Source organism: Mastigoproctus giganteus, chromosome 3 (genome assembly GCF_048544385.1).
Source record: "Mastigoproctus giganteus isolate SK-2022 chromosome 3, ASM4854438v1, whole genome shotgun sequence".
Classification (NCBI taxonomy): domain Eukaryota; kingdom Metazoa; phylum Arthropoda; class Arachnida; order Uropygi; family Thelyphonidae; genus Mastigoproctus; species Mastigoproctus giganteus.
Genome location: NC_143577.1, coordinates 3,716,081 through 3,743,132, shown reverse-complemented (window position 1 = coordinate 3,743,132; position 27,052 = coordinate 3,716,081). Strand labels below are relative to the sequence as shown.

The window sequence follows — 27,052 nt, the reverse complement described above, 5'->3', positions numbered from 1 at the left end:
ATCCATTGTGGCTGATTCACTGTCTCATGATAACTGTCTTTTTGGATGGCACAACTGTATTCCAGAAGGATAATGTGCCTTGCCACGTTGCTGGCATCTGTTGAGAGTGGTTCGACAAACATGAAGGTGACTTCCAGATGATACCCTGGCCTGCCGAATTCCATGGGTATGAATTCCAATGAACATCTTTGGACTACTTGGATCGGCTGATCTGGCATTTGGATCCATCATAACGGAATATTGTGGATCTATACGATGCAATCCTGATGACATTGTACAATATACCTCCTGCAATGTTCAGAGGCCTTTTAGAGTTTGTGCCTGGCCATGTGGTGGTGGTACTGGCAGCAAGAGGAGGGCAATACCCACTATTGGGTAGTGGTCATGTTTTGACTTAACGATGTATATACATGACATTAAAAATGCACGTGATGAACCAGTATGGCCTTCTAGTGCATTCCAAGCCTATACTATAAACAAAAGGTGTTAAATAGCAAAAAAAAAACCTCAATTGAAGGAGTCAAAAATACTCCGTAATTCTCAATACAGATTTAACAACAATACAATACCTTATAGTTTTATGTGATTTCTTAATATTTGTGATTGGTTGATATGTTAAATGCCACGACAACTAATATCTATAAAAACGTATTGTTCTTAGGTGAGATCAACCACCGCCCAAGACCTACCAACTTGACCACACTGCAGAAAACAGCGGATAGCCAGCATCCCCCCCTCCACCTCCTGATACAGGATTCGAATCCTCGTATTTTCCACACTGTGTAAAAGCACGGCAGTTTGTGCCTTCTGTTATTTCATATAATGAAATAATAGCTAGAAAATATAAAGATTACCGTTTCAAATGAGAATCCATGCAAAACAAATTAACTTTGAATAAGCTTGAAGTGCTAGAGTCATAAGTTTCAGTCTTAGTTCTTAGTTTCAGTCTTGAAAAGCTGCTTTCAGAGGATGAAATGGAGACGACAATCATAAATATTGGTACTGTTTTAAAAGATTTTGCTGTTAAAATTTTTTTAAGTTGGGATCAGTGCCCGATTTAAGTAGTCCGGGTTCACATAAATATTAAAAGCTAAAAACTTTTCTCCACACAGTAATTTTTAGTCTTAGGACCCTTCTCCTGCAACCTTGGTGTTCTGGAGTAGTTGAACCACTTTGCCACATCACATTCAGTGTCGGCTTTGATGCTTCAAAAGAAAGCCAAATTTATCAACAAATCCATTTCACAACTTAAACCATGTTTTTAAATTTGATTTAATTTCATTCGTAATTACATTGAAATAATCAATTCAGACAACCTTCTAAACTCTGGGCATAACTAAATAATTAATTATTGAAATAATTGAGTAGTATATGCAAATTAGTTGATTATGAAATCAATGACAATAATTAGCATTAGTAGAGGCATATGATGCAAGAAAGCAAGCTTATTCAGCATCAGCCAAAAAAAAAAAAAAAAAACAACCACTACTCCCATTTCACCCCTCCATTCGTTCGAAATACCTGTCCAGCTGAGCCTTAAATTTGTTCAGGCTATCAACTTCAACCAACAACAAGTGATGGAAGTCTATTCCACAAACCAACTGCCCGCTGGCTAAAGGCAAATTTCCGCACATCTATCTGACATCTGTCCTTCCTCAATTTGAATTTATGCCCTCTCAGGTGATTATTCTGAGCAAGAGGAAGAATCCCATCAGCACTGAGCATGCTCAAGCCATTCAAAGCCTTATACACCTCTATCAGATCACCTCGCCGATGCCTAGTCTCCAGACTCTATAATTTGCAAAACTTAACCTTTCTTCGTAAGAGCAACCCTTTGTTCCATTCACTAATCTTGTTGCCCTTCTCTGTACTCGTTCCAGCAGCTCTACATCCTTCTTGGTGGCGCTTCCGTAGCCAGGTGGGAAGGAGCACCAGTGTGTAACACACGCTTCTTGATTAGACCGGGGTTCGAGCCCGTCACCACCAAATATGGAGGATGCGGAAAGGTCAGGGAATGACCACCGCACATCCCCGGAGCAATATGGCCTTAGTTGCTAATGCTCCTAAAAAAAACCAAAAAAAAATAACATCCTTCTTGAAATGAGGCCTCCAGACCTGTATACAGTGCTCAAGGTGTGGCCTGACCAATGCCTTATACAAGGGAATCACATCCCTATCCCTGCTAGAAAAATTCCTGTATATCATTGACAAGATACCATGAGCTACTCTTGCAGCTCGTCTGCACTGCTCAGAGAACTTCATATCTGCCTGCACAATTACCCCCAGGTCCTTTTCATTCTCTACCACTGTCAGCGTAGTACCACAGAGTTGATACGTTGATCTGGGGTTACTGTTTCCCATATGTAGTACTTTACATTTGTCAATGTTAAACTTCATTTGCCACCTCTGCTCAACCTTTCCAGATCCTGTTGCAGCAGCATAGCATCAGTAGTGTCCTTAACAACCCTGCCAACCTTTGTATCGTCTGCAAACTTGGACATTAAGCTTGATATACGGAATGACGGAATGGAAATATTATCCAGAATTCTATATAATAATTGGCAGCCATGTGTAGCAATTATTTAATAATTATTTTTTTATCTAATTATTTATATTAGCATTTTAGCATTAGCAAGGGTACATGATGCAAGAAAGCAAGCTTATATAGCATCAACCAAAAAAAATAAACAAAAAAAAACACACACACACACACACACCCTTCTCATTTCACCCATCCACTCGCTCCAAATGTTTGTCTAGTTCTGTCTTGAATCTGTTTAAGCTATCAACTTCTACGACAGATGGAAATTTGTTCCAGCAATCAACCACCCGCTGGCTAAAGGCAAACTTTTGCACACCTATCTTTCCTCAATTTTAATTTATGCCCTCTCAGGCGATTATTCTGAGAAAGAGGAAGAATCCCATTAGTATTGAGCATGCTTAAACCACTCAACACTTTATACACCTCAATCAGATCACTATTCAGGTGCCTAGTCTCCAGACACTGTAATTTCCAAAACTTAAGCCTTTCTTCATAAGAATAACCCTTTGTTCCATTCACTACTGTTGTGCCCTTCTCTGTACTTGTTCCAACAGCTCTACATCCTTCTTAAAATGAGGCCTCCAGACCTGTATACAGTACTCGAGGTGTAGCCTGACCATTGCCTTATACAAGGGGATAATCACCTCCTTATCCCTGCTAGAAAAATTTCCATATATCTTTGATAAGACACCTTGAGCTACTCTTGCAGACCATCTGCACTACTCAAAAAACTTCATATCTGCCTGCACAATTACCCTGAGGTCCTTTTCACTGTCTATCACTGTCAGTGTAGTACCGCACAGTTGATACTTTACTCTGAGGTTATTGCTTCCCATATGCAATACTTTACATTTGTCAATGTTAAACTTCAGTTGCCACCTCTCAGCCCATCTGCTTAACTTTTCTAGATCCTGTTGCAGCAGCGTACTGTCATTAACAGCCCTGCCGACCTTTGTATTGTCTGGAAACTTGGAATTAAGCCTGATATACCATCATCAATATCACTGTCTATCATTGTCAAAACCACTCTCTGTCTTTTCTCCCACTCAACCATCCCTTTATCCATAGCAGCAATTTGCCTCCAATGCCACACTGCTCCAATTTGTGCAGCTGTCTTCAATGTGGAACAGTATCCAAAGATTTTCTAAGATCCAAATATATGATATCAAAATTATTCTTTGCATCCAGTTCCTTTGTGATTGTATCATAGTATCCAATCAAATTGGTCACACAAGACTTCTCCTTAACAAACCCATGCTGTGTCCGAGCTATAACTGAAGCCTTGTCTAGATGATCCTGCAATGCATTTAACCAGTTAAATGAGCTGCAATGCAACTCGTTTAACCAGTGCCATTAATTTCTACTATATCTAACTATTTATAATTATATATATATATTTATATATATATATATATACACAGTATATATATATAACTGATATTAAATATAAATCAAAATTAATGCCAGTAGCATGACAAAACTGTTGAGCGAAAAATAATAAATTAAACATAATAATTAATGAACAGGGAGGGAGAAGAAAGATGAAAAGAAGAAAAAAATATATATACATATTTATATATATATATATATAAACTAAATTAAAATAGGATTTTTGCCAGTAGCATGGCAAACCATTAGAGTGAAAATGAACTGAACCAAATAAAAAAATAACAATAACAGAAAAATATATAGGAGGAGTAAAGAAGGAGAGGGTAGTGTTGAAGCAGTTTAGAAAATTAAGCCAATTAAAAGAAATTTAGTGGCGCTTGTTTCCAAATTAGTGAAATGTCAAGGTGGAAACGTAGACTAACAACATTGCATGACCAAATAAATTAAAAATAATAATTAATAAAATGAAATTAAATAAAAAGATTAAAAAAAAAAAATATATATATATATATATATATATATATAATTATAAATAAATATATAAATATATTTATTTAAAGCAGCCTGGCAATGTATTAACTAGGCACCAGCCTGTGACAATTCATAAATTTTCATGCAGCCTGCAACTGAACAAATATTGCTCACCACCTGATTTAGCAATTGTGAGTAGCACAAGGGCTAAATCAGGTGGTGAGCAAACAAAAAAAAAAAAAAAAAAAACCTACTATATTTGGGATCACCCATTAATTTCTTACATATACCCATATTTGTGTCTGTAAATTGAGTGTTCTCTGGTCGATTTGCCTGTTTTGCTGGACGAAAAAACCCCAGTTTCTAAAAAAAAAAAAACCTTGCTATCTATGCTTGAGACTGACTAACCCAGCCATGAAGTGAAAAAAAGCCCATTAAAGTTCCTCGCGTCATCAAAGGGATTCAAACCTGTGCCTTTTCCACCCAGTGTGGAAAAGGCCCAGGTTTGAATCTGGTGGGGAGAACATTGACCTCCACACACTGGGTGACCACTGTGCTGCTTAGGCCATATATAATATGGCCTAAGTTGCTGATGTGCTTAAAATCCTATGCAACCACATGATTTAACACAGAAAATTTACAAATATTGTAAAATATATTTGTAATTTTATAAAATTTCAATTTACTGTTTAAAATTACACATTATTTTGAAAATTTATAATTAAAAAAAAGTAAATTAGACTAGATAAAACAGTACATCTCTAAATCTGAATTCTAACACATTAACGCTGTCATAAATGGAAGTTAGATCAATTATTTAACTAAAATTAATAAATAATAATAGGAAATATATGAGAATTTTTTTTTTTAAATTTTGTTCCTGTTTTAATTCTAAATTTTTCCTAACAGTTCAGCAAAGAAACATTTATCGAGGAATGTCTGCTGCGACACAATGTTTTACGGGCCAAACATGGATGCAGTCCATTGGTATATTCTGCACAGGTATGGCTTTCATGTGTTTTCCTTACATATTAATATTTTTTTAGGTTACCTTGTAAGTTTTACAATCTGAAAATGAGTAGCAATGCAATAATATAATACTACTAGGTATTACTATTACATTCTTTGACATATAAACACCACCAAATTATGATGGTTTATTGTTATTTTCAGGTTTTTGATATAGAACCCTGAAACTGAAATACTTAAATGAAAAGAAAAAGACACGGGGAGTTGAATAGGATTTATCCAGTGCTAGTAAGGGAAACAGCACAGATTGCCAAACCCCTATCTATTATAATGTGTATGTATCTCTGGAATCAGATGAAGTCCCAAGGGATTGGAGATATGCAAATGTCTCTGCAGTTTACAAAGGTGGTTCCAATGCTAAAATAGGTAATTACAGACCTGTGGAAAAATACCATTTTTGACAATTGATTCAACGTGGTTTTATAAATTTTGTGTGGAAGCTATTTGGAAATCTTGCTGTAAGGCCCACAGTTTATAGTTTCATCTCTCCTACAGGACCTTTTTACAAAAGTTTAACCTTTTTTTTTTTTTCAGAAATGGAATTATACAAAGAACAAAACATGCATTTGTCACGTCTAATTAGATAAGCTATTATGAAGTTGTCACAAAAGAATTGAGTGCAAGGGACAATTCCGACATAAAATATTTAGACCAGTGACTTCTCTTGATACTAAGTCACATGAACACCTTTCACATAAATTGGGACAATGGCCAATTCGTCAAGTGGTGCTATGGCAAATAAAAGGTTCATTAAGTGACAGGAGACAAAGGGAGTTATAAATCACTATTGCTCTCACTGGACTAGGGTCCCAAGTAGGGTTCCACAGGATTCAATACTGCATCCCTTGTTTTTTGATATTTGTTAATGATGTTGATGAGGGCATAACAGATATTGACGTTTTCAAGTTAGCAATCCAGGTTATATAACTTTATAGTTGGTTGAAAAAAAATGTTAATTATATGGTAATACAATAAAGGGAAATGTAAGGTTTGGGTAATAACAATCTCAGATTATCTTATTACTTGGGAGGTAATAATCTTAAGCCAGTTTGACAAAAAAGATTTAGGAGTAACTGTGAAATTTAACATTAAGTTCTGTCAGTGTAGGCAGGCTGCCTGTGGTATTTCATGATATACAGCAATTTTACTGTATGGAAGAAAGAAGTAATTGTTCAATTGTATTAAGTCTTGAAACACACAAGTTGATTGTACACAGTGCAGAAAAAAGTAATGAGAGTGAAATAATAATATAAAAAAAAAAAAAATAAAATAATGTGCGTATTGCTTCAGGAGAGGACTACAGAAGCAAAGAAGCATAACCTTGGCAACCCAAGGTTATGCTAAGTTACTTTTTTGTGTTAATATTCTTTGTGCATTGTGTCTAACATCACTATCAGAAACCAAAGAATGGAACAACAGATGAATGTCAAGTTTTATGAAAAGCTGGGGAAAAGTCCCACTGAAACACAAAATGTTGAAAACAGCTTTATGAGGATAAGGCTCCATTCCAAACAAATATTTCACTGGTCTAAGCATTTTAAAGAGGACAAAGAGGATGTAGCAGACAATCCTCAAAGTGGACAACCAAAAACGACCTGCAGCCCCAAATTAGCATTAGTAGAGGCATACGATGCAAGAAAGCATGCTTATGCAGCATCAGCCAAAAAAAAAAAACCCCTCCCATTTCACCTCTCCAATTTTTTCCAAGTTGCCTGCCCAGTTCGACCTTAAATTTATTTAGGCTATCAACTTCCACAACGAAACATCGAAGTCTGTTCCACCAATCAACCACCTGCTGGCTAAAGGCAAATTTCTTCACATCTATTCTACAACTGTCTTTCCTCAATTTGAATCTATACCCCCTCAGGTTCTTAATCTGAGCAAGAGGAAGAATCAGCATTCAGCTTGCTCAACCCATTCAAGGCCTTATACACTTCAATCAGATCACCTCGTAGGTGCCTACTCTCCAGGTGCTGCAATTTGCAGAACTTAAGCCTTTCTTGGTAAGAGCACCCCTTTGTTCCCCTCACCAATCTTGTTGCCCTTCTTTGTACTCGTTCTAGCAACTCTACATCCTTTCCAAAATGAGCCCTCCGGACCTGTACACAATACTCTAGGTGTATGGCCTGACCATTGCCTTGTACAATGGGATAATCATCTCCCTGTCCCTGCTTCCTATATATCATTGACAAGACTCCATGACCTGCTGCTCCACTTCTCAGCAAACTTCATATTTGACTGCACAAAATACCCCCAGGTCTTTTTCACTTTCCACTTCCCTGAGTGTAGTACAACACAGTTGGTATGTTTCTCTTGGGTTATTGCTACCCATATGCAGTACTTTGCATTTGTCAATGCAAAGTACTGCATATGTTGCCACTTCAGTTGCCACTTCTCAGCCCATTTGCTCAACTTTTCTAGATCCAGTTGGAGTAGCATACTGTCTTTACTGTCGTTAACAACCCTGCCAACCTTTGTATCATCTGCAAACTTGGACATTAATCCTGATTGGTGGACAAAAGTGTGCAATTTACTAGCAAGTATATGCCGATTAATACTGAGAATGCTTAGTAAGGAATTAATAAATGTGAATAAGAAATTTCATAAGGTTCATAATTATCGGAGACTTGAAAAAAAGAAAAATTTGTGTGAAGTTTGTTCCACACTGTTTGGATGATGAGGAAAAACTCAGATTTTTGGATACCTGCAAAGCTTTTGTTCAAACAGCATACTGTCAACCTGGTTTCTTAAAAAGCATATTGTCAACCTGGTTTCTTAAACAGCATTATTACTGGGAATGAGATTCATCCAGTATAATTCTGACAATAAAAGACAAAGTGTAGAATGGCTATCAAAAAGCTCACCAAAAAAAAAAAAAAAAAAAAGCTTTGTTTCCAGAAATCAGTCTTTGAAACCATACTGATCACATTCTTTGATCAAAGGATAATTTCAAAAGGAATTCCAGAAGGGACTGTTACCAGCAATTACTGCTCATAGATATTGAAAAATATTCGTTGGCAAGAATCAAGCACACTGGCCAGATTTGTAACAGTCTAGTTGGCAGCTGTTGCCATGACAATGTGCCTTCTCACACAGTGATCAACATACAGATGTTTCTGGCTCACAAGCAGGTTGTAGTACTTAACTTCCCTCCTTACTCTCTGACCTGGTTCCGGCAGATTTTTTTCTGTTTTGTATTGTTTTCAGTTTCAGTTTTGTATTTAACATAAGGGTTTAGATAAATTAAATAATGGGGATATTTCTTACTTTCGTAAGTGACACAAACTAGGGGATACACTAAAATTAATTAAGGAAAGTTGTAGATTGGATATATAAAACAGATATAACTTTAAGAAGGGTTGGATAGATATCTAGATGAAATCAGGTGACTTTCTCCCACTTTCTTTCTTTCATTTTTTTTTGACTGCCTGAATAAACTGGACTTCTTTGCATCAGTATGCCTTTATCTATATCAGGTGTGGCCAACCTGTAGCACTTGTGCAAGAAACTGATTATAGGAATCAGAAATGAAGATAAATACACATTTAGAGCATATAAGGAGTTGGTGAGTTCCTGATGACATTAATTTTGTATGGCAAACATTGGTTTCTTTAATATATATTAAATTTATTTTATAAACAAGAAATTGTTTTAATTTTTTTTTTATTACAAATGCTTAGCATAAGGTTCTTCTACGTAGTTACCAAAAAATTTCAGTCACAGGCATAATACGTGGCACGAAACAAGGAACAGTTGGCTACCCCCTGATTTCCACTACTATTGCCCAACAGAGTTAAAATTATAACTATTCAAAATACGACGAGGATTGAAAGTGCTATGAGCTTATAGTCCATTGCGATCCTGCATAATAGATGTAATGCTATTAACACTGCACTTAAAAATCTGAATTTTTTTTTTTTTTATTTCTATAGAAAGGCCTGCTGTGGTTGGGAATAATGGTGAAAATTTAAATTTGAGAATTCAAGACTGTTATTATTAAATCCTTTATTGCATGTTATTGCTTAAATAATGACCATTAAGAATATGACATTCACCATAAACACAAGCATGGATTAATTAAGAAGCAGTAAAAGAAGAAACAGCTAAATGATAACAAAGTATGAATAGTACAACATATTACAAATTGAAAGGGAAATAAATGGCACAAGAGTAATCACACAGTGCCAGTAATTCAAGGTATAAGAAATAATAAAACAAAAATTAGAAAATTAATTTAAATAAAATCAAATGTAATGAAAAAGAAAGAGGACCTGTTCTCTTGAGCATTTACTGAGATCTTGGGCATCGATACAAAGGAGTTTTCTATATGGGTGTTCAGCATATCTATAGCAGTATGTTACAATTATATGCAGGTGCATAAGTACACGTGCCTTGAGTGACCAGGGTTCAAGCCCGTGACCACTGAATACGGTGCTGTTTCTTATATTCTATCTATCTTGTGAACTCCTGTGACCGTTTGGTCGTCCCGGAGTACAAACAGAAAATTTATTTATTTAATTTATTCCTGAACCCTTAGTTAAGAGACCATTTCAGTTACACAATATGAGGAGGGAAAGGGAAGGCAGGTAAAATGTTAATCCATTAAGGATGGGTGGATCAAGATATTTTGTTAATGAAGCTGGGAGAGTGTTTCAAAAGTTTAAACATTATGTAATTTTAGTATTTTGTTTGAGTAGCATACCTTGATTACTGTCTTGTATAATCTGCAAACTTAGTCATTAAGCCCGATATGCCTTCATCACTATCATTAATAAACACTGAAAACAACAATGGTCCCAGCACTGAACTCTGGGGGACTCCATTAATAACATCTGTCCAAGAAGAGCAGTGTCCATTCAGAACCACTCTCTGTCTTCTGCCATAGAGTGATTATCAATGGGCACTGCTCTTTTTGGATGAATGTTGTTAGTGAAGTTCCCCAGGGTTCAGGACTGGGCCCATTGCTATTTTCAGTGTTTCTTATTGATGCTACAACTTCAGTTAGATCAAATTATATTGAAGATTAAAAAGTAAAATCTTATCAGGCTTAATGTCTAAGTTAGCAGATGACATACCCTGATTACTCTCATTACCACCCTGTCAACCTTTGTAATCAGAGTATGCTATTGCAACAAGATTTAGACAAATTAGGCAGGTAGGCTGAGAAATCACAATTGTAGTTTAAAATGCAAGACAGACATATGAGGCACTAATACTAGATTAATGTACCAACTGTGTGCTATTACACTCAGAGTAGTGGAAAATGAAAAAAGCCTGAGGTGGGATAATTGAGCAGTAGGATATGAAGTCCTCGGAGGTGCAGATAGGCTGCATGGATAGCTCATGGGGTTTTGTCAATAATATGCAGATATTTTGTCAAAAGGGATAAAGAAGTGACTATTCCTTTGTATAAGGCAGTGTTAAACATCTTAATTATTGCGTAAAACTCTGGAAATCTCAATTTAGGAAGGATTTGGATCTGTTGAAATAGGTACAGATAAGAGCAACAAAATAGCAACTTCCAGGTAACTAGTGAAGTCTCAAGAGGCATCCCGCAAGGAAGCGTGCTGTCAACTATCCTGTTTGCAGCAGTTTTGGAGCCTTTCCTAGCTCAGAATCCTAACTTTGTCTCTTACGCTGACGATTTGAAGTTCTACATGGGCTCAGATCATAATCATCAGATTCATGATATAAACCAACAAGCTTCTAGGCAGATATTGAGCTTGAAAAATTATCTTGCCACAATTGGGCTACATCTGAGCCCTTCCAAATCAGCGCAACAGCCGATAACCAAGAAGAGAGTCAAAAATGATATCCAAATCTTTGTTAGTGGGGAGCTGGTGCAAAAAGTGACCTCCCATACTGACCTTGGCCTCAACTGGGATGTATGTCTTCTGCATCATCCTCACTTTGTCAGGATGAGGCAGAAGACGTACACGGCTCCTTGGGCAGTGCGTCAGGAGCTCGTTGGTGTGCATCAGCCAGCGCTGCTTGTTCGGCACATCCTGAGGTGTATTACACCAATCCCTCTCTATGCATCAGAAATTTGGTCATCAACCCCTGTCTCATACCTTCACAAGTATCTCAGTTTAGAGTACCGGTTGCTTAGATGGATGGTAGGCCACCCCCTAACTATCTCCAGATCAATCCTACAGACAAATCTGGGCACCACTCTCTGGAGACATATCATCATGACAAAAAATGTCCCCATGCTTGCATGGCTTCTAACGGGCAAATTGATGCTCCATCGGTATCCACATTAATCTCGGGCCCGAGGAGGCCAAGAAGGGAGCACCCCGACTCCTGTCTCCCTCTGTGCCTTACACTGTCAGGTATTGATTCCCAGAGGAACATGTTTCCAGCCAATTGTCTTCAGATCTTCAATAAATTTAGGATACACCCTGATAGGTTCTGTGAAGACAAGCTCTACAGGAAGGAAATTCTCAAGAACTGCTACCAGATAATGAATCTATGATACTCACCTGCTCCTGGACATGACTGTTTTTTTTAGATTGCCTATTTGTATTTGACAAAGACATTGTTTTGTCTTCATGCAATTGTATATTTAATCCTGTAAATGTCTCGGGTCGAACATGCATGCACTCTTGTTTACTGTACACGTGTTCCTCGCACCTTAGTCTGTAAATATTCACACCCTTCTGGCACAGAGTTGTCCGGGGATGACCCGAGGTTTCTTGGAAAATAAACTGATTTTAATAATAATAATAAAAAAAAAATTAGTCAAGGTTACAAAAGCCTACTTGTACCATAAAACACTTCAATTCTGCAAATTGCAGTGTTTGGAAACTGAACCAAAATACAAGCCAGGTTTCCCAAGAGACATGTTTTGTATTTTGGAAACTTTTATCTTGTATTTATTAATGAAATCCCCAAACACAAAAGGTATTAAAACCTACAGTACTTAGTGCTCTCGCTGTGTGTGTGTGTGTGTGCACAGACATTGAAGGTTGAGAAGATTTACTTGTTGACATTAGACTTGAATTTCTGTAAATTGTAATTTTCAGGAAATAAATGTGAAGAAAGGTTGTTCCATAAAACAGAATTTGAGGGAATAAATGAGTAAAAAGAAGAAAAATTGGTTCTGTTAGCTTGAAGTTTGGCAGTAAATGGATATTAATTGGTTGCAGATGGGGGGGAGAAGAGAGAGAGAGAGAGAGAGAGAATTACAGAAGCCCGTAGAAGTATTTATAAAAAATGTTGCAGAAATAGAATGTCCATGAGACAGTCTTTTTCTACAACATGCACAGTTAATTCACGACTCATCTCTTACAAAGTCCATCCATAGAGAGTCGCAGGACTTTGTAAGAGATGAGTCAAAAATTAACCTCATTTCTCTTTTTTCAATGGAATCTAGATGCCTGAGAGAGGTTTTGGGGGCAACACCACCACTGTTGTTGTTGTTATTTGGTTTTTAGGAGCATTAGCAACTAAGGCCATATTGCTCCGGGGATATGCGGTGGTCATTCCCTGACCTTTCTGCATCCTCCGTATTTGGTGGTCACAGGCTCGAACCCCGGTCTAATCAAGAAGTGTGTGCTACGCACTGCCGCTCCTGCCAAACTGGCTACGGAGGCGCCAGCTACACCACCACCACTACAGATGTGAGAACGATATTCCATGGTAGGGCTGATTTGAGATTTGTACAGAATGAGTAATTGTTCAGAAGAAAAGTAATGCTGATGAGCAAAAGAAAAAAACCAAGTTTTTTAGATAAAAAGGCAGCAACATTTTGTGATGTGCTTATGCCAACAAGACGGTAACCCTAACAGAGATATGTGATCTTATCCAGAAATCTGAGTGTCATTCAAGGTAAGCAATATACTCCTTTTTATGAGATTAGCATTAGTAGAGGCATATGATGCAAGAAAGCAAGCTTATGCAGCATCAGCCAAAAAAAAAAAAAAAAAAAAAAAAACTTCCACTTCACACCTCCGTTCGTTGGAAATACCTGTCCAGCTGAGCCTTAAATTTATTTAGGCTATCAACTTCAACAACAAGGGATGGAAGTCTGTTCCACCAACCAACTACCCGCTGGCTAAATGCAAATTTCCGCACATCTATCCTATACCTGTCTTTCCTCAATTTGAATTTATGCCCTCTTAGGTGATTATTCTGAGCAAGAGGAAGAATCCCATCAGCATTGAGCATGCTCAAACTATTCAACGCTTTATACACCTCTATCAAATCACCTCGCTGGTGCCTAGTCACCAGACACTGTAATTTGCAAAACTTAATCCTTTTTTTTGTAAGAGCAACCCTTTGTTCCATTCACTAATCTTGTTGCTCTTCTCTGTACTCATTCCAGCAGCTCTACATCCTTCTTGAAATGAGGCCTCCAGACCTGTATACAGTACTCAAGGTGTGGCCTGATCATTGCCTTATACAAGGGAATAATCACCTCCTTATCCCTGCTAGAAAAATTCCTGTATATCATTGACAAGACAACATGAGCTACTCTTGCAGCCCGTCTGTACTGCTCAGAGAACTTCATATCTGCCTGCACAATTACCCCCAGGTCCTTTTCATTCTCTACCACTGTCAGTGTAGTACCACAGAGTTGATACGTTGCTCTGGGGTTGCTCTTTCCCATATGTAGTACTTTACATTTGTCAATGTTAAACTTCATTTGCCACCTGTCAGCCCATCTGCTCAACCTTTCCAGATCCTGTTGCAGCAGCAGCATAGCGTCAGTAGTGTCCTTAACAACCCTGCCAACTTTTGTATCGTCTGCAAACTTGGACATTAAGCTTGATATACCATCATCAATATTATTAATAAATACAGAAAACAATAATGGACCCAACACTGAACCCTGAGGGACTCCACTAATAACATTAGTCCACGATGAGCAGTGTCCATTGATTACCACTCTCTGTCTTCTCCCCCTCCACCACCCCTTTACCCATACCAGCAATTTGCCTCTAATGCCACAGTGCTCCAATTTGTGTAGTAGTCTTCCATGTGGAACAGTATCAAAAGCCTTTATAAGATCCAAGTATATAATATCAAAGTTATTCCCTGCATCCAGGTCTTTTGTGACTGCATCATAGTATCCAATCAAATTGGTCAGGCAAGACTTCCCCTTAACAAATCCATGCTGTATCCGAGCTATAACTGAAATCTTGTCTAGATGATCCTGCAGTGCTTCTTTAACCAGTGCCTCCACTAATTTTCCGGGAACAGAAGTTAAACTCACAGGGCTATAATTACTTGTGTCAGCCTTTGATCCTCCTTTGTGAATTGGGGTCACATTTGCACATCTCCAGTCTATGGGTACCTCCCCTGAGTCCAAGGAAGCTCTCATAATTATAGCTAATGGTTTGCTTACTTCCTTTAATATAACTGGATAGATCCCATCCACCTCAGGTGCCTTTCTTGTATTTATCTTCAACAATTTCTCCTCCACTTTACTCTCAGTTATTACACGATTATCTAGCTTACTGACAGAGTTGAATACACCTCTGGCATTCTCCTCGCTCAATAACTCTTCATGTGCGAATGTCGATGCAAAATATTCATTTAGTTTGTTAGCTACCTGAGCAGGTTCATCAACAGTTGAACCATCGATATCAAATGGACCAATCTAATTCATCCCATTCCTTCTAGAGTTTACCATAAGTAAAGAACTCTTTGCTTTTTTTTCTTTACATCCTTTGCCAAAGATTTCTCATAATCTGCCTTTGCCTGCCTAACGTCCTTTGTGACTTGGTTACAGACCAGCTTATATCTATCATAGGCTTCTGTATCACGTGCTAATTTATATGTATCCCATGCATTTTTCTTCTCTGCCATATATCTCATTAGTTCATCTGACTTCCATTTAGGCCTAAACCTTGAACAATATTTCTTAGTTGGTATGTAAAGCCTAGTAGCTTCCAAGATAAGTTCTTTGAATGCTTCCCATTTTGAATTTGCTGTTGGTAACATCATCAGTTGGTCCCACTGTATAGAATTTAAATACTGTCTCAGACCATCGTAGTCGCCTTTACGAAAGGAATAACCCTTCGCTTTACCCCTGATGGTAGTTACTTTGAGTAAATCCCGCATCAGCACACTGTGATCACTGCCACCTAGTGGTTCCTTTATCTGCAGATTCTTAACGCATGAAGAATCACTACTGGTAATCAAATCAAGAATATTACTCCCTCTAGTTGCCTCCTGAACATGCTGATGTAGAAAACAATCATCCAATAAATCCACAAAAGCCTTGCAAGTGTGTGAGTGACCAACCCAAAAATTCCAGTCAATATCTGGGAAATTAAAATCCCCCATTATAAGACTCTCTGATTTACTGGCCCACTCTATTTCCCTGTACAGTTTCTTATTATACTCATCAGAGTCATTAGGCCTATAGCACACTCCTACTCTCAATTTTGATCTCCTAATGCTTATGTCACACCAAACTGACTCGACACTGCACTGTCCAGCAATGTCGACTGGCTTCACTTCCTTGGATTTTATGTATTTCTTAACTAATAGCATAACCCCTCCTCCCTTCCTATCCTGTCTATCCTTTCTGTAGACGTTGTACTCCCCAAATTCCAGTTCTGCATTCCTTATTATTTGTGTGACACCATGTCTCTGATATCCCAACAATATCCGCCTTTGATGCTTTGGGCAATACCTGAAATTCATCAAATTTATTTACCAAACTCCTAGCATTGGTGTACACACAAGTATACATGCACCTGTTCCTATTCTTAGCTACCCTAACACAACCCATGTGTTTACTTGTACTGCAATGACTCCCAGCAGTCTCTGAAATATCCTGCATCTTGTTTTCCAGGCTTCTGCTCATTCCAATAGAAGCAGCGCAAGAATCACTTTCACCTCTGCCAGTGGCTACTGTTAATCTATTAGTCCTTGTATCCCCCCAAGCTAGCAGTTTTCCGACCCACTTAACATTGCCTCGATAGCATCAGCAAATATTCTTGCACCCTTTCTGTTTAAGTGTATCCCATCCCTGTAGAAGCAGTCTCTTCTGTTAACAAGTACAGACGAGGTATAAGACAGTACAGATATAAGGCAAGACTGAGTTTTAGAAAGTATTAAAACATACACAGGAAATAGAAGAGTGAATTTAACTAAGTTATCTGTACCCTATTGGAGAAATACTTGGAGATCAGCATTTAAGAAACTGGTGGTGGATATTCAAAGAGTGGAAGCTGTTTGTACTGGGCAGGGTTTCTCAAAATGGAAGGTAGAAAGCAATGTGCTATCATCAGCAAAACTTTGAATAGGATTTACAATCAGTGGAAGGTCATTAATACACAAGGAGAAGAGTTGGAGAAAGAATTGAACCTTTTAGAACAACATTAATGGAGAAGTTATAAGACAGCCATCTACTGTCACCCAAAGTGAATAATCATATGGGAGGTTTCTAGACAGTTTAGGAGTTGGCAGTTAATGGATTTCTCCATTACTTTGCAAAGAGTAGAGGTAAGTGTCATGGGATGATAATTAGTATTAATATAGTACAGCCACTCCCTGACTTATCCAAGGGTTGCGTTCCGTGTAAATCTAAGTAAGTCGAATTTTACATAGTCGGAATTTCCTTAAATGCTTATGCAGCACTCACAACTATGTGCACTGAATATGATTGAAGCAAAATAAGAAATGTTCGACGAACATGTAAATTATTATTATTATTATTATTATTAGCCATATGGTGCAAGGAAGCCTGAGGCTTATGCTGTACCAGCCAAAAAAAATTCCCGAGTTACCCTGAGAGAGAGAGAGAGAGAGAGAGAGAGAGTCAGAAGTAGAAAGGAATCACCAAGAAAGGGAAGAACGATGATATCCAGCTTAGGACCCTGGGTGTGCCAAGCCCATGCTCACCAGATGTGAGCGCCTGGGGGTATTTATTCTTTTTTTTTTTCATGTGCAGGAAAAATTACAAAAGTGTTCAAAATTACAAAAATTATAAAAAGAGAGAGAAGTCAGGCATAATGTCAGCAAGTTTTACCTTTCGAGCATCCTTGCCAGAATTAACTCTAAAGCTGATATGCACGCCGCTGCAGAAGTTGACTGTGGAGACTTAAAAGGGGTTTTTCCCCAACACATCACAAAATTTCTCTGCATCTGCAGAATCGACACTGCCGACTCCACTGAACAGTTTTTTGAACACCGAATATTTTTTAGAAACCAGCGCGATGCTTGAACCTATTAAACCATCTGTTGCTTGCCACGAACTTCACTTGGGGTTCGCTGTACTTATCCTTAAAATAGCATTCACTGTTGAAGCAATGAGACCTAATTCCAGTGCAACAGACGACAAACTTTGTCCTGGTTACAAGAACGCCGCGACCCTATGTGTCACCAGGAAGCGAAATCAAATTTGCCGCCCCAAATTATTTGGATTAAAAAATAAAATACGGCGTAAATAAAATAGCATTCATTTATTAAAAAGAGAAAATAATTACAAAATATCTCACATATAACATAATGAAACAACAAGCAAAAATAACAAATCATTCTGAAATTCTGGAAATAAACTTTAAATTCTAAATCACAGTAATCGTACTCCATTACAATAATAAAATAAAAGGAAAATTATAAAAATTTGTTTCCTTGCTTTAAGAAATGCGAATTTATTAATTATTCATTTATGTTTATTTTTTTCGAAAAGGTCATTTTCTATTTAATTTATTGCCAAATTAGAAAGTCGTTGTTCAGATATTGTTGATCGTAAATAATTTTAATTTTGAAAAACTTCGTTCACCTCAGGCAGCTGAAACTGGTAAAGTTAGAAAAATCCTAATAATACAACTGCTACATTTGGAAAAGTATCTGTAAAATCGTTTTTAAAAATTTCTTGTAACAATTCAAATGGAGTAAAACAGTATTATCTTTAAGAGTAGCAAAGAAGAATTTCTTCCAACATCTTAAGGGTAGTGAAGAAGAATTTCATCATCATCAGCCATTTTCAATCCACTGCAGGATGAAGGCCTCTCCAGCAACTTCATTTAAAATAGTATGCTTTGTGCAATGGCCATCCATTTACTGTCCACAAACTCGTGAATTTCATCTGTGCATCTCCGTTTGATTTGATTTGATTTGGTAGTTGTTGGCGCATCGGCTTCTGTGGCCATATTGCACCTCCCAAGGTTTTTGCAGTACTTTGATCCAAGCCCGAGGCGGGAATCGAACCCGCGACCTTTGGGTTGCCGGGCAGGTACTTTACCCACTCGGCTAGCCCGGTCGGCCTGCATCTCCGTTGTCGTAGTATTAGTAGTAGTGTAACAGTAGTAGTAGTGGCATGTGATGCACGAAAGCAAGTGTATGAACTTAGGCAGCTTCAGCTAAAAAAAAAAAAAAAAAATTACAAAACAATCCTCTCTAAATATTTGTCCAGTTCCTCCTTAAATTTATTTAACCTATCAACTTCCACAACGACATTGGAATTTTGTTCCAACAATTAACCACCCGCTACCTAAAGGCAAATTTCCGCACATCTATTCTACATCTGTCCTTCCTCGATTTCAATTTATGCCCCCTTACGTTCGTAATCTAAACAAGTGGAAGAATCCCATCAGAATTCAGCCTGCTCAATCCATTCAAGGCCTTATACACCTCAATTAGATCACATCGCAGGTGAGTAGTCTCCAGCTGCTGCAATTTGCAGAACTTAAGCCTCTCCTGGTAAGAGGATCCCTTTAATCCCCTCACCAATCTTGTTGCCCTTCTGTGTACCCGCCCAAGCAAATCTACATCCTTCTTAAAATGAGGCCTCCAGACCTGCACCCAGTACTCTAGGCTTGGCCTGACCACTGCCTTATACAGAGGGACAATCACCTCCTTTTCCCTGCTAAATTGGTCTTGGCGCATTATAGCCTTAGTAGCTGATGCACCAATAAAACCCAAAAAACCCAAACCCATCCCTGCTAACAAAATTCCTGTATATCATTGACAACACCCCATGACCTGTCCTGGCAGCTTGTCTGCATTGCTCAGAAAACTTCATATCTGACTGCACAATTACTCCCCGGTCTTTTTCATTTTCTACCACCTTAAGTGTAGCACAACACAGTTGGTACGTTTCTCTGGGGTTACTTCTACCCATATGCAGTACGGGATCCGGAAAATTTATCGCCCGCAATTCACCACCAGCAATTTACCGCAAGCAATTAATCGCTAGCAGTTTACTGCCGGGTCAGTTTATCGCATAAACAATTTATAGCCTACAAACGATCGCTAGCATATTCTACCGTCTAGAAGCAATGAGATGTGTTTGGTCAAATCATAAAAAGTTATTTTTTATTTAAGTTTCTGCCTTAAGCTATGATTAGCATATTTTTGGAATTCAATGAACTATGAGGGAATAGTACAGAAATAAAAAAACACATGCATGGAAATATGTAATTTAATAGGTAGCAGCTGTCATGAAAACATCATTTTAGGGCTATACCTTGAACTATAAGTGTCTGTAACTTACAGAACTATAAGAACTAAGAAAGTGTCTGCAATTCTGCCCAGACACGATAGGAGGGAGTATATGATGAGAGCCTTGTCAATCAATTCGGCCCTGGAAAGATTGTGCAAGGCTCAAGGGGTAGAATTTTTTTCAGCCTGGACTGTACTTGTTAACAGGAGAGACTGCTTCTTCAGGATGGGATACACTTAAATAGAAAGGGTGCAAGAATATTTGCTGATACTATCGAGGCAGTGTTAGGTGGGTCGGAAAACTGCTAGCTTGGAGGGAGACAAAGACTAATAGATTAACAGTAGCTACTGGCAGAGGTGAAAGAGATTCTTGCACTGCTTCTATTGGAATGAACAGAAGCCTGGAAAACAAGATGCAGGATATTTCAGAGACTGCTGGGAGTCATTGCAGTACAAGTAAACACATGGGTTATGTTAGGGTAGCTAAGAATAGAAACAGGTGCATGTATACTTGCGTGTACACCAATCCTAGGAGTTTAGTAAATAAATTTGATGAATTTGAGGTATTGCTCAAAACATCAAACGCAGAAATTGTTGGGATATCAGAGACGTGATGACACACAGATATAAGGAATGCAGAACTGGAATTTGGGGAGTACAATGTCTACAGAAAGGATAGACAGGATAGGAAGGGAGGAGGGGTCATGCTATTAGTTAAGAAACAGAAAATCCAAGGAAGTGAAGCCAGTCGACATTGCTGGACAGTGCAGTGTCGAGTCAGTTTGGTGTGACATAAGCATTAGGAGATCAAAATTGAGAGTAGAAGTGTGCTATAGGTCTAATGACTCTGATGAGTATAATAAGAAACTGTACAGGGAAATAGAGTGGGCCAGTAAATCAGAGAGTCTTATAATGGGGAATTTTAATTTCCCAGATATTGACTGGAATTTGGGGGCTGGTCACTCACACACTAGCAAGGCTTTTGTGGACTTACTGGATGATTGTTTTCTACATTAGCATGTTCAGGAGGCAACTAGAGGGAGTAATACTCTTGATTTGATTATCAGCAGTGATTCTTCATGCATTAAGAATCTGCAAATAAATGAACCACTAGGTGAAAGTGATCACAGTGTGCTGAAGTGGGATTTACTCAAAGAGGTAACTATCATTAGGGGTAAAGGGAAGGGTTATTGCTTTCATAAAGGCGACTACGATGGACTGAGACAGTATTTAAATTCTATACAGTGGGACCAACTGATGATATTACCAACAGCAAATTCAAAATGGGAAGCATTCAAAGAACTTATCTTGGAAGCTACTAGGCTTTACATACCAACTAAGAAATATTGTTCAAGGTTTAGGCCTAAATGGATGTCAGATGAACTAATGAGACATATGGCATAGAAGAAAAATGCATGGGATACATACAAATTAACATGTGACACAGAAGCCTATTATAGATACAAGTTGATCTGTAACCAAGTTACAAAGGAGGTTAGGCAGGCGAAAGCAGATTACGAGAAATCTTTGGCAAGGGATGCAAAGAAAAACAGCAAAGAGTTCTTTACTTATGTAAACTCTAGAAGGAAGGGGATGAATCAGATTGGTCCACTTGATATCGATTGGTCAACTGTTGATGATCCTGCTCAGGTAGCTAACAAACTAAATGAATATTTTGCATCGACATTCACACATGAGGAGTTATTCAGTTGAATACACCTCTGGCAGTAAGCTAGAGAATCTTGTAATTACTGAGTGTAAAGTGGAGGAGAAATTGTTGAAGATAAAGACAAGAAAGGCACCTGGGGTGGATGGGATCTCTCCAGTTATATTAAAGGAGGCAGCAAAGGAAGTAAGCAAACCCTTAGCCATAATCACGAGAGCTTCCTTGGACCCAGGGGAGGAACCCATAGACTGGAGATGTGCAAATGTGACCCCAATTCACAAAGGAGGATCAAAGGCTGACACAAGTAATTATAGACCTGTTAGTTTAACTTCTGTTCCAGGAAAATTAATGGAGGTATTGGTTAAAGAAGCACTGCAGGATCATCTAGCATTAGCATTAGTAGAGGCATATTATGCAAGAAAGCAAGCTTATTCAGCATCAGCCAAAAAAAAAAAAAAAAAAACACCACTCCCATTTCACCCCTCCATTTGTTCGAAATACCTGTCCAGCTGAGCCTTAAATTTGTGTAGGCTCTCACCTTCAACAACAAGTGATGGAAGTCTGTTCCGCCAACCAACTACCCGCTGGCTAAAGGCAAATTTCCGCAGATCTATCCTACATCTGTCTTTCCTCAGTTTGAATTTATGCCCTCTCTGGTGATTATTCTGAACAAGAGGAAGAATCCCCTCGGCATTGAGCATGCTGAAACCATTCAAGGCCTTATACACCTCTATCAGATCACCTTGCCGGTGCCTAGTTTCCAGACTCTGTAATTTGCAAAATTTAAGCCTTTCTTCGTACGAGCAACCCTTTGTTCCATTCACTAATCTTGTTGCCCTTCTCTGTACTCATTCCAGCAGCTCTACATCCTTCTTGAAATGAGGCCCCCAGACATGTATACAGTACTCAAGGTGTGGCCAGACCATTGCCTTATACAAGGGAATAATCACATCCCTATCCCTGCTAGAAAAATTCCAGTATATCATTGACAAGAAACCATGAGCTACTCTTGCAGCTCGTCTAAAACTGCTCAGAGAACTTCATATCTCCCTGCACAATTACCCCCAGGTCCTTTTCATTCTCTGCCAATGTCAGTGTCGTACCGCAGAGTTGATACGTTGCTCTGGGGTTACTGTTTCCCATAAGTAGTACTTTACATTTGTCAATGTTAAACTTCATTTGCCATCTGCTCAACCTTTCAAGATCCTGTTGCAGCAGCATAGCATCATTAGCATAGCATCAGTAGTGTCCTTAACATCCCTGCCAACCTTTGTATCATCTGCAAACTTGGACATTAAGCTTGATATACCATCATCAATATCATTTATAAATACAGAAAACAACAACAGACCCAACACTGAACCCTGAGGAACTAACTCCACTAATAACATTAGTCCAAGTTGAGCAGTGTCCATCTAGACAAGACTTCAGTTATAGCTCGGACACAGCATGGTTTTGTTAAGGGGAAGTCTTGCCTGACCAATTTGATTGGATACTATGATGCAGTCACAAATGAACTGAATGCAGGGAATAACTTTGATATTATATTGGATCTTAGAAAGGCTTTTGATACTGTTGCACATGGAAAACTGCTGCACAAATTGGAGTAGTGTGGCATTGGAGGCAAATTGCTGCCATGGATAAAGGGGTGGTTGAGGGGGAGAAGACAGAGAGTGGTAATCAATGGACACTGCTCGTCATAGACTAATGTTTTCAGTGTAGTCCCTCAGGGTTCAGTGTTGGGTCCATTATTGTTTTCTGTATTTATAAATGATATTGATGATGGTAAATCAAGCTTAATGTCCAAGTTTGCAGATGTTACGAAGGTTGGCAGGGTTGTCAAGGACACTACTGACACTATGCTGCTGCAACAGGATCTGGAAAGGTTGAGCAGATGGGCTGAGAGGCGGCAAATAAAGTTTAACATTGACAAATGTAAAGTACTACATATGGGAAACAGCAACCTCAGAGCAACGTATCAACTCTGTGGTACTACACTGACAGTGGTAGAGAATGAAAGGGACCTGGGGTGGTTGTGCAAGCAGATAAATTTCTCTGAGCAGTGCAGACGGGCTGAAAGAGTAGCTCATGGTGTATTGTCAATGATATATAGGAATTTTTCTAGCAGGGATAAGGAGGTGATTATTCCCTTGTATAAGGCAATGGTCAGGGCACACCTAGAGTACTGTATACAGGTCTGGAGGCCTCATTTCAAGAAGGATGTAGAGCTGCTGGAACAAGTACAGAGAAGGGCAACAAGATTATTGAATGGAACAAAGGGGTGCTCTTACGAAGAAAGACTTAAGTTTTGCAAATTACAGTGTCTGGAGACTAGACACCAGCGAGGTGATCTGATAGTGGTGTATAAAGCCTTGAATGGTGTGAGCATGCTCAATGCTGATGGGATTCTTCCTCTTGCTCAGAATAATCACCTGAGAGGGCATAAATTCAAATTGAGGAAAGACAGATGTAGGATAGATGTGCGGAAATTTGCCTTTAGCCAGCAGGTGGTTGGTTGGTGGAACAGACTTCCATCCCTTGTCGTGGAAGTTGATAGCCTAAATAAGTTTAAGGCTCAGCTGGACAGGTATTTCGAACAAACAGAGGGGTGAAGTGGAAGTGGTTTTTTTTTTTTTTTATTTTGGCTGATGCTGCATAAGCTTGCTTTCTTGCATCAAATGCCTCTACTAATGCTAATGCTATAAGGAAGATTGGATCTCACCATGATGTACATCATAACCTCAAAAGACATCATCATACTGCATGATGGAGGAGATGGGGATTTCCAGAGCTTTGCTCTGGAGAATAAACATGGGTTTTACCACTTCAAGCTTGTGGTGCAATACCACTACAATTGTAGTGGTACTGCACCACAAGTAATATTTCAGGACTTGCACATGCGATTAGTAGCAGAAGTAGTAGTGGCATGTGATGCAAGAAAGTAAGTGTATGAGCTTATGCAGCATCAGCCAAAAAAAAAAAAAAAAAAAAAAAAATCACACCATTCCCTCCTTAAATTGATTTAACCTATGAGCTTCCACAATGACAGATGGAAGTTTGTTCCAGCAATTAACCAGCCGCTGGCTAAAGGCAAATTTCCGCACATCTATTCTATAAATGTCTTTTGTTAATTTGAATTTATGATCCCCTTAGGTCTGTAATCTGAATACGTGGAAGGATCCTATCAGAATTCAGCATGCTCAACCCATTCAAGGCCTTATACACCTCAATCAGATCACAGTGCAGGTGCCTAGTCTCCAGCCATTGCAATTTGCAGAACTCAAGCCTCTCTTGGTAGGAGGATCCCTTCATTCCCATCACCAATGTTGTCCTTCCCTGTACATGCTCAAGCAAGTCTACATCCTTCCTAAAATGAGGCCTCCAGACCTGTACGCAGTACTCAAGGCGTGAACTGACCATTGCCTTATACAGAGGGACAATCACCTCCTTTTCCCTACTAGCAAAATTCCTATATATCATTGACAAAACACCATGACCTGCCCTGGCAGCCTGTCTGCATTGCTCAGAAAACTTCATATCTGACTGCACAATTACTCCCAAGTCTTTTTCATTTTCTACCACCTTAAGTGTAATACCACACAGTTGGTACATTTCTGTGGGGTTACTTCTGCCCATATGCAGTACTTTGCATTTGTCAAGGTTAAACTTCAGTTGCCATTTCTGAGCCCATCTGCCCAAATTATCTAGATCCTGTTGCAGTAGCACACTGCCATTACTGTCATTAACAACCCTGCCAACCTTTGTATCATCTGCAAACTTCGACACTAAGCCTGATATACCTTCATTAATATCATTGATAAATATACAAAACAACAGAGGACCCAACACCGAACCCTCTGGGACTCCACTAATAACATTAGTCCACGAAGAGCAGCACCCATTGAATACCACCCTCTGTCTTCTCCCATTCAACCGTCCTTTTATCCATTATAGAAACTTACCCTTAATACGGAAACTTGCCTTTACCCAGCGGGTAGTTGGTTGGAGGAACAGACTTCCATCCCTTGTTGTGGAAGTTGATAGTCTAAATAAATTTAAGGGTATTTCAAACGAACGGGGGGGGGGGGGAGTGGAAGTTCTTTTTTATTTTTCTTTGGCTGATGCTGCATATTTTGTTCTTGTTGTGGTGTTTTCTGGCGCAAGAGCTACTTAGGCCATATTGCGCCTTCCAAATTAATTGAGTTACTTATGATAACTGCACGGTGGGCAGTTAGAAACGATCATGCAGATGCTGCATATGCTTGCTTTCTTGCATCATATGCCTCTACTAATGCTAATGCTAATACCGGTCTGCTCCAATTTGTACAATGGTCTTCCATGCGCAACAGTGTCAAAAGCTTTCCTAAAATGCAAATATATGATATCAAAATTATTTTTTGCATCCAGTTCCTGTGTAACCACATCATAGTATCCTATCATATTTGTCAGACAAGACTTTCCCTTAACAAACCCATGCTGTGTCTGAATTATTGCTGCAGACTTGTCTAGATGATCCTGCAATGCATCTTTAACCAGTGACTTCATTATTTTATCCGGAACAGAAGTTAAATTAACTGATCTGTAATTACTCGTGTCACCCTTTCCCCCCCCCCCCTCCTTTGTGAATTGGGGATACATCTCCAGTCTGTGGGGACCTCCCCTGAGTCCAAGGATGCTCTCATAATTATGGGTAATGGTTTGCTTAGTTGCTGTGCCACTTCCTTTAATATAACTGGATAGATCCCATCCACTCCAGGTGCCTTTCTTATGTTTAACTTCAACAATTTCTCCTCCACTTTGCTCTCAGTTATTACCAAATCATTAAGCACCCTGCTACAATTTGATAACCTGGCATTTTCGATTCTTAATAACTCCTCATGTGTGAATGTAGATGCAAAATACTCATTCAGTTTGTTTGCTATCTGAGCAGGATCATCAACAGTCGAACCATCGATATCAAGTGGACCAATCAGATTCATCCCCTTCCTTTTAGAGTTTATATAAGTAAAGAAATCCTTGCTGTTTTTCTTAGCGTACTTTGCCAAAGATTTCTCGTAATCTGCCTTCGCCTGCCTAACCTCCTTTGTGACCTGATTACAGACTAGCTTATATCTGCCATAGGCTTCTATGTCACCTGATAATTTACATGCATCCCATGTATTTTTCTTCTCTGCCACGAGTCTCATTAGTTCATTTGACAACCATTTAGGCCTAAACCTTGAACAAGATTTCTTAAAAGGTATGAAACTTTTAGTAGCTTCCACGATTAATTCCTTGAATACTTCCCACTTAGAATTTGCTGTTGATAACATTATCAGTTGATCCCACTGTGCAGAATTTAAAAACTGTCTGAGACCACTGTAGTCACCTTTATGGAAGCAAAAACCCTTTCCTTTACCCCTGATGGTAATTATATCTTTAAGTAAATCCCACATCAGTACACTGTGATCACTGCCACCTAGTGGTTCCTTTATCTGCAAGTTCTTAATACACTAATGATCACTGCTGATAACCAGATCAAGAGTATTACCCTCTCTGGTTGCCTCTCGAAC

General features: G+C 38.7%; 1 protein-coding gene across 1 annotated transcript in view; it reads left to right on the top strand.

Moving 5' to 3' along the window:
* Positions 1-400: 400 nt before the first annotated feature.
* The window catches only part of LOC150087619 (Golgi-associated plant pathogenesis-related protein 1-like), a 54,967-nt gene continuing 28,315 nt past the window's right edge, over positions 401-27,052 (top strand). The window contains exons 1-2 of the mRNA XM_090369829.1: positions 401-439; positions 5,312-5,404. Of these exons, the coding sequence (XP_090225955.1) occupies positions 401-439; positions 5,312-5,404 (132 nt within the window). The remainder of the gene's footprint in view (positions 440-5,311; positions 5,405-27,052) is intronic.